This window comes from Lycium barbarum, chromosome 6 (assembly GCF_019175385.1).
Source record: "Lycium barbarum isolate Lr01 chromosome 6, ASM1917538v2, whole genome shotgun sequence".
In the NCBI taxonomy this organism is placed as follows: Eukaryota; Viridiplantae; Streptophyta; class Magnoliopsida; order Solanales; family Solanaceae; genus Lycium; species Lycium barbarum.
Window position 1 is genome coordinate 124,060,775 of NC_083342.1, and position 9,667 is coordinate 124,070,441.

At 33.4% G+C, this 9,667-nt stretch overlaps 1 protein-coding gene across 1 annotated transcript; it reads right to left on the reverse strand.

Annotated features, from left to right (window-relative positions):
- Nucleotides 1-1,070: 1,070 nt before the first annotated feature.
- LOC132600117 (germin-like protein subfamily 1 member 18) lies at nucleotides 1,071-2,106 on the reverse strand. Its single transcript, XM_060313227.1, has 2 exons — nucleotides 1,924-2,106; nucleotides 1,071-1,808 (listed from the first exon to the last, which is right to left on the reverse strand). Exons 1-2 carry the CDS (start codon nucleotides 2,045-2,047, stop codon nucleotides 1,246-1,248), a joined length of 687 nt encoding a protein of 228 aa, XP_060169210.1. The 5' UTR covers nucleotides 2,048-2,106; the 3' UTR covers nucleotides 1,071-1,245.
- Between the last annotated feature and the right edge of the window lie 7,561 nt (nucleotides 2,107-9,667).

Genomic DNA, 9,667 nt, shown 5'->3' on the forward strand with positions numbered 1-9,667 from the left:
ACAACATAGAATTTTGTAGTCTTTCCAGCTCCTCCGTTTTTCTAAAAAAACTAGTTTGCACACTACAATATTGTTTGAAAAGATAGTAATTTATAGAGTTGTATCAAGTAAAATTTTCATTTGCATAATGACACTTGAAGACATTAAATTCAATAGTCTTTTTAGTCCATGCTACCTCCAGGTGACATTTCGTCACCGCTTGATATTATTATTATTATTACTTGCTATTATATTTTGTTAGTTTTAAAAGCAAAAAATATATAAAAGGAAGATCCGAACACACACACACACAAAAAAAAAAAAAAAAAAAGAGAAGGAGCAAGTTCGTAAAGTTAGTGCAAATGCGTAAAAGCACGAAGCCCAAAGGTGGCCCAAAAAGAAACCAAAAAAGTCGGCCCGTCAAAAATATGACACATACGCTGAAGGGTCATTTGCACTTTGTCCCTTCTTTGTGCTGGTCTTTAATTTTTGTCCCTTAGGACAAATAACTTTTTAACAGGGCATAAGTTTATATTTTCGCATCATAATATTCTACAAATTATGTGCCCTTAAACAACTTATGCCCCGCTAGGCATAAGTTCAATTTTGAAGGACAAAAATTAAAAACCAACCCATTTGAAGAACAAACCGTGCACTTTCTCCACTACGAGGCTAATTACGGGGTAAGGCATTAAAAACACATGACATCTATATTTTGTGTTTCGCTTGCTACAAATCCATGAATTTAAATGTTAGCATATAATAACAGTATAAAGTTTTTTTGTTTTTGTTTTTTTATTTCTTATGTTATCAGTATGATATAACTTGTAGTTAGTTGCCAATTTTATTAAGTTAACAAGTTAATGGTTAATTTATTATACAGATTTGCATTAAATTATGAATGATCGATTGGCTAAATAATTGCATAAACTTAAACTCAATTTTGACAAAAAAAAGTAGCCTTCAATATCTTTACGCATAGAAAAGTGGATGGTGATAATGCATGGTATACATAAAGTATACCAATTATACAAGCACTCTGCCACGTTTTCTTCCGCTTGTTCTTTGTTCCAGAAAAAGGGAACAAAATATCACACACAACAAACTTAATTTTATTGCATAATAAGCCATAATATATCCTCATCCAATACATCACACTAAAATGGAGAGGAAATCCCGTCGTACGTCGGTAAGATTACTTATTTATGTAACACAAGCAAATAGAACATAAATATTTGTAGATGAATATATTTTGAAATTAACTTTTTAGTTGTTGTCCCACCAGAATTGTGATTGGAGATAATCCACAACTTTCTTTTCAACTTGGAACGCTTTTGTGAGAACAAAAGGATTGATTGGTGGCTCTGAGCCAAATACTGCATTTGCTATAGTGATAACTCCTGCATTTTGACTACTGAGTCCAGACATTGCAACAGCTTTAGTCTTTCCAATATTCAATTGAAAATGAATAAGACCAAATGGGAAAACGAACACATCTCCGGCCTTTAGAATCTTGGTAAAGAGTCTATTCTTCATATTTGGGCCAGGGTTTGAAAGGACAAAGCCAACATAGAGTGTGCCTTCAAGGACAGTAATAAGCTCGGTGCCTCGGGGGTGAGTATGAGGTGGGTTGAGACCATATGGTGCATAATCAATACGTGCTAACGAAATGCCCAGAGTGTTGAGTCCAGGTAAATTGTTGACGTTCACATTAGTTACAGCAGATCCAACTTGATTTGAAGTGTTTCCAGGCATGTTTATACCAGAGAAAAGGAAATCATCTGCCACAACCTTCATTGGATCCTTGCAAATTTTTCCATTCACAAAAACTGCAAAAGAATCTCTAATTAATTAAGAAAATAACAAAAGGGCTATAATAAATGTGCATAGAACTTCATAAAAAAAATATAAACATCATGATTGTAATTTGATATAATAATTTACCAGCAGCCTTGTAGTCGTCAACAGCAACACATATATCCTGGAGAGGACTAGGATCAAATGCATGGCTCATTGAAGATAACACAGCCATAATGGCAATGGTTAATCCAAATGATTTATGAGCCATTGCTACTAGAAATAAACTATCTTATGAAACAATTCAAATTAAATGATCTTTAATTTGCTCTGTTGATTTTTGACAAACATAACAAGAAAGAGCTGCGTATTTATAGATGAATATTTGTTTGAATTGGTCGTTAATTTCCCATAAACAAATTGTGGATTAGTCTTCTGGATTAACAAGTCATCGATGGTAATTAATTTTTTAATAAAATTCAAGCTTCCTTGAACAACTACAAAGGCTAAATTTATTTACCTGGGACTCAGCTAATCCGTACGTCCATTTGAAATAGTCATGAAAATGAGGAAGATAGATCGAGGAAAAGGAGATTAGGTTGAGAAATAAGATATGATAGCAACTTCCCAAGTTAAAATGAATTTACAATAATCTGAAATGAATTAGTAATCTAAATCTTTATTGACATTATCAGAAACTAGAACTTATTTCCTTGTTGAGTTGGAAAATCAGATCAACCACCGCATTGATTTATTAAACTACAGTTTCACATTTAAATTCAATTAAACTGATCATGACTACGTTGGTTACGTGCGAGAACAGTTCATTCATCTCAACAATAACAACCTGGAAGTTTATTATTTTAACACTAATTTCACTGCATGCTTACAAGCTTCTCGTTTTAATCCATAAAAGCACTAATTAAAAATTAACTACTATTATACATATGTACTTTTGGCCACAATGATATAAAGTTGTTTCTTTCTATGATCTAGAATATAGTTATATATACTAGTCAGAGTATGCAGTTTATGAGTCCTATGGTGCCCAACCAATAAAAGAAGAGGAAGATAGTACTAAGCTAACAGAAGGCTTCCTCTCTTCACCTGCTAATGTTTTATTAAAATTCAATATATCTGTTACTTTGACTTTGAAGAGGGTGGCTTCTAATTATATAACACACAGGGCCAGACATATTTGTGGATACATATATGTACGTATGTACTATATATGTATGTATAAAAATAAGTATAGATTAGTAAGACCAAATTAAGGTCTTCTTTGTTTGGTTGTGATCGATCGCATGTACAATATAACCAAGATTTTTAGAAATAAGTAACAAAGAACTTTTACTTTGTGTCCTGTATTTTTCTAAGAGTTGTATATTGCATCATGGATTAATATCCCTGTTGAAAATATAAACGACTCTTAGTACACTTTTTATTGTATTTTATACAATATTTGCTTGAGATGAGTTTGTGGAGTAATATGGTCAATATGCATTTGAGTTCAAATTATTTGGGACTGAGGTATAGTTATTGTATTGCTCCTGTAGGAGTAATACATATGTATATGTGGGAATTTATATGTTAAGGGGATAACCTGATGATAAAAAAATCACAGTTGAAAAAGGAACACCTTTCATTCAAGAAGAAGTCACCAATATAATCGTCAATTTTAAGAAGAAGTCACCAATTTAATCATCAATCATAATAATCAATGGAGTACAAAAAAAAAAGTAACAATAAAGTGAAAAGTTAGACTTAACAAGTCAATTTCCCCTTAAACAAATTGTACATTAGGTTTCTGCAGTATCAATTCATCAATGTCTAATTTTTTTTCAACACACCTGAATATTAAAGCTTTCTTCAACAACTACAAAGACCAAATCTTTATTACCTTATAATTTGAAAAATTAAGATTTGACAGTTAATGACTAACTTTCCAAGAGAGGAAAAAAGAAAAGATTATAACCTAAGAGATGTAGACTGAGAAGCATTATATTGGACGAGCGAATAAATAATGTGTACAATAATCCGTTGATTTAATTAGTCTAAAATCTTCATTGGTACATATTAAACCACTGTACTATTAAAGTTAAAATTTATTAAACTGATGACTACGTTGGTTTGCACGCAAGAGGAAAATTCACTCATCCCAACATGATTACATGAAGACCTTTGAAGTTTCTTAATTTTGAACTAATACCATGCATATTACAAGCTTGTCATTGTAATTTAAAAAGGAGTAATATTTGAAAATAACTATATACCGCGTCACAACTCACACCTAGCTATCTATAGCAGTTATTTTCTACAACATTTTATTGTAACGGTCAAGTTTATTTGGAATCCATTATCGTATACATGTAACAACTCCAAATTCACGACACAAACTACTACTCAGAATTACAATAGAAAAATGGAATTAACAAGGTAATTGTAGAACAACAATCTATCGGTAAAACTAGGGGTGTACATGAACCGGATTGGTTCAGATTTTTTAAACACCAAACCAAACCAATTGCGTCGGGTTTTTAAATTTATACACCAAACCAAACCAATAAAATTCGGGTTTTTCAACCTCGGGTTTTCTCGGGTTTTTCAGATGTTTTTTCGGAATAGTCTTGATACAAAACATATAACTTTTACTTCAAATATTTCTTTAGTCCTAGTAAGATACAACTATATAATTAAGGTGTTTCTTAAGAAAATAACACAAAATGTGAGAAAAGTGATGACATTGTATTTAAATATTCAACAAAAGCTAATAAAATCGGTTAAAATAAATATTGCTAATTAACAAGCCGTAAAGAAAATGACCATAATCTAAAAATACTAAGTCATGCTAAAATAAGTACGGCTAATAAGTATTAATTACATGACAAAGAAAAAAAACTTAAGTTATGTATTTTCACTCTCTAAATCAATTATGCAAAACTATAGAATAGATATCCAACGTTATTGTCATTCCTACTGGTAAATTGAATTTCTTTTGTTAGCATTAGTGTTGAGTTGGTTTTGGTTTAGACTTTATTTGAGTTACTAACATCCATAGGATATAAAACTTATTGACATTCAAAATTCTAAATTCAAGCTTGAATAATATGATAATAGATAAAAAAAACTATGAAAAAATTTAAGAAATATTTATAAATTACATTACAAATAAATATTTTTATGTATAAAATATTTTAAAAATTGAATACATGTAATGTCGGGTTGGTTTGGTTCGGTTTGACCTTTTTTAGTTAAAACCAAACCAAACCAATTATGGTCGGGTTTTTTTTTCCAACACCAAACCAAGTCAAACCAAACCACTAGTCGGGTTTTTTTCTCAGTTTATCGGTTTGGTGCGGTTTGTCGGTTTACTTTGTACACCCCTAGGTAAAATGATAGGAAAAATTAAAGAAGATAACGAAAAGAAAACCAGAAGGGGATGAGAAACATAGGCTCAAAGAAAAGGGATGTGAGAAAAAAACATTTTTCTGAACAATAAGCATAACCATTCTTTTCAACCCCTAGTCCTTTTTAACTAGTTTCTAAATGGGTATGGATTCCAAGTAAAACTATTCAACATTTTACTCGGCCCTAAAATCCCAACTGGATCAATCATACATTTTTTTTGTTGCACGGATTGACCTGCAAAGGCGTTGGTCTTTAATTTTTGCCCCTCAAATTGATGGTCTTTAATTTTTATCCTTCGCGTAAAAAAGTGGCCGAAAATACCCTGAGGTTCTAGGTTCGAACCCTCGCTTAGTAACAAAAAAAAAAAATCGCAAGGCAAGGCTACGCAAAAATTTTGCCTTAGAAAGCAGAATTTGCCTTGCGAAATTTTGCAAGGCATATTTTTTTTTTTAACTCTGCTGGAATTCTACAAGCCCTAATAGGCCTAATCTTGCTATGAAATTCTGTCTTGCGATTTTTTTTGGACTGAGTCGGGGTTCGAACCCATAACCTTGGGGTATTTTAGGCGAAAGGAAAAAATTAAAGACCAACATCTGAAGGGCAAAATTTAACACCACCCGGAATAGGTAAATCGTGCAAATTGCCCTCAGTCATATTTACCACTTTTATCCCATAGGCTCTTATGGAGTCAATTTGGTTCACAACACTTATGTTACATTATTTGTTCTCTACAACAACATCTTGCTATAGCAACTAAAAAAATCTGAATAAACGACACCATACCAATATCAATATGTATCTTGGCCTCAATAATATAAAATTTGTTTCTTTTGTATGATCTGGCACATAATTTCCCCAGTCAGAGCATGCGGGCAGTTTAAGAGCCCTACAATAATGAAAAACAAAAAATATAACTCCATCCGTTTCAATTTATGTGACACTCTTCCCTTTTTAGTTAGTCAAAAAAAAAAAAAAAGACAACTCATTTAGTAACAATTTAATTTTAATTTTTTTATTTTATTCTTAATGAGATGATTTATAGCCATACAAATATTTATGGCTTATTTTATACCACAAATTTCAAAGTCTTCCTTTCATTCTTAAACTCCGTGCCTATTCACCTGCTAATATTTTAGTATTCAATTACTTAATAGTACTATATTTGTTACTTCGACTTGGTGGGGTTGGGGGGCGGCTTCTAATAATACACACGGCCACACATCAAACATAGAGTTAGGACTTTCATTAAAGAGATTTAAAAAATAAAGAAGTAAACACACAATGAATTCAAAAAGATGCAACATCTATTACTATATATATAGATAAAGAACAATTTCGACCTAGTATATATATAGTGTAATTTTTCAACGAAGGATTCGGATAAACTACCTTGTGTCCCTTAACTCCGCCCATGCCATACATAAAGTTGTGTGTGTGTGTGTGTGTAGGTATGCATATTAGGTGTGACCAAACTAGCCCATAAACATATGACCCCAACCCGCCCAAGTCTATGAGGTTAGTGACTCACTTATTTATTAACTCAACTCATTTTAACCCCACCAATCAGCCTACTTAAAAGTTGGGCTGATTTGAATTAAATATGCAGGTGTCATTTGCACTTTTTGTCCCTATTTTGTGTTGGCCTTTAATATGTAGCCCAAATTGATCCATGAGAATCTCTGTCAAAGTAAATTATAAATTTTAATTTTTTTTTTGGTATGTTATTGATGTGCCGCGGATTTGTGGCACATTCGACGCCTTTTTACTATGAATTTTGGTTGTTTTCAAGTAAGTCTGGTTCTCGTTAATATGTTTTGTTGTGTTTTAGGAAAACAACGGCCCAAAAGAAAAAAGCAAAGAACAAAAGAAAAATTGGCTAGAAATGAAGAATCGACGGTCCGTCGATCAGCCGACGAACCGTCCTTTGAAGCGTCGATAAGCTCGATTTTCCAGTGATGACAAAGTTGAAAACGACAAAGGACGGAGGCATCGACGAAGCGTCGAACTGATCGACGGTTCGTCGTTTGTGTCGTCAAACAGGATCTCTCAACAAAAGAAGAAAAAGACGGAATACTCGACGGAGCGTCGAACTGGTCGACGGCACCGTCGAATGAAACACAGTGCTGAAGGTACAAAGGACGGAGAAATCGACGGATCGTCGATCTTGCTATCGGGGGCACTTTTGTCAGTTTTCTGCTGTGCGTTTTTGGAGCCTATTTAAAGAACATTTTAGGTTTTTCTGTCACGCCCTGAACTTGGGCCTGGACGTAACACGACACCCGGTGCCTGACTGCATGTGACCGAGCGAACCAACTGGCTGACTGAATCAACATGTGATATCAAAACATAACTAAATGTGGAAACAACTAAACACCTGCTGATATACTAAAGGTCTGACTGGAATCATAATGCGGAAATACATAGACAATCTGAAATATATCTAAAAGTAGCCAACATGGCTAAACCAAAACAACTGAACAACTTCCATCTAGGCTAACATAATAAATATCTGACTGTCTGAACTGTGTCTATGAAGCCTCTAAGAGCACTGAATAATAAAGCTTTCTATAAACTGAAATGACTGGATAGCTGACAACGCCCCGAAGGAATTTGGGGCTCACCAGTAGCTGATACGTGCTCCTAAATAGCTGAGTCGTCAACCTGTGTATCGTTGCCTGCATCGCGAGATGCAGGCCCCCCAAGCAATAAAAAGGGACATCAGCACATTTGAATTGTACTGGTATGTAAAGTAACTGAAGCAATAAAATACTAAAATTGAAATTGAAACTGATAACCGTAACTGTAATAGCAAGGGAGTAGAGATATGAATACTCCCTGCTCTGTATCTGAATCATCTGTATTATCTGTGTTTGTATATGTGGGGCCTCAGCCCAATAATAAATGCACGCTATGGCCTTGGCCTAGTAGTGCGTCAGTCAATGGCCTCGGCCATGTATACGTATACACAAGACTGTGCTGTGCCCTCGGGCAAAATCACATATGTATAATTATGGTTAATTAATAAGGACTGAGACCATAACAACAATGAACAATGTTGAACTGAAATAGACATGCTGGACTGAATTGAAAACACTGACTGTTTCTGAGCATACTGAATTTCTAGACTGAGACTCATGTGGTAACAATACATAAGTCTATAAAGATTACGTACTGAGTTCATGATATTCAAAGTGACAACCATGAACGAATTATGTAACTGCAACCCTAGAAGATAACAGTTCTACAACATATCACGAAACTAGGGCTAAACTGTATTCTGAGTCATATTACTGACAAGTATGAAGAATGAGGCGTAGGGAGAATCATGAACATTCCCTAACGTAGATAGTTAACCTCACATACCTTAATTCCAGCCTTTGAGTGTAATACAATGTTCGTCACCCCTTTCAACTTTGATCTATATCAATACAAGCCAAAGGGATTCTATATTAGCAATAATATTCATGCTTTGGTCATCTAAGCATTTTATCAAACACTTAGTGGGCATAAAGCTCCACAATCTCCATTAATGGTGTTTCTTCACCCAATTCCATTCTATTACTTCTAGGTGATTCTACAATCTCAATTAGATGAAATTAACATCATTCTCCATCACCCATATCATTATAACAATCTCAAGTCAACAATTCAAAACCCTACTATAGTTCGTGTAATTCTCTTTACTAAACCCATTTACTATTCTCCCAAGAACTCACCAATTCACTATTATGAATGATTAGAGTGTAGAAACATTACCTTTTTGACGTTCAATCCTCTTGAATTCAAGTTCTAGGGTTTCCACGCCCAACAATAATGTTCCACTCACAACTCTATTGATTAGAAGGGTTTACTCAAGTTAGAGAGAGATTAGGGACTTGAATTCAACCTAGAATCATGATAAAACTTACCTTGGAGGGTTATTGAGGCTTGGGACTGTTGACACCTAATTTTGGCTCGACGTGCTTAAAATTAACGTTTTGGGGGGCCCTGATTCGTTAAAGAGCACGAAATACATTTTTTACACATTTTTACACTTTTTCAACAATTTATTGATGATTATCATTATTTTAGGAATTTTCTCAATTTATTGTCATTTTTCAAGAATCATTATTTTGCACATGTACAGCGTAATATTACCATTTTTTGTGCAATTAATAATTGTTTCTTAATTTTATATCAATACATTTTCATATCATAGACATTAATATTTATATTTTATACTTGCGTCATTATTCATATATGTATTAATTAATTATATTTTAATATAGTTCGACAGTGCAGAGAAAATCAGAGTAATTAATTTTTAAACGCAGAGTAAAATTTTGTTCAAGTCAAGATCTCAACACTTTTTTTTTTTTTTTAAAAAAGAGTTAATTGAGATGATGGGTTGGGGACAAAGGGGTATGGCTTCATTATTTTTGGGCATAAAAAAGGGGTGTTTGTTTATATTATAAGAAAAAGGGGGGTTAATTTAATGATGGGA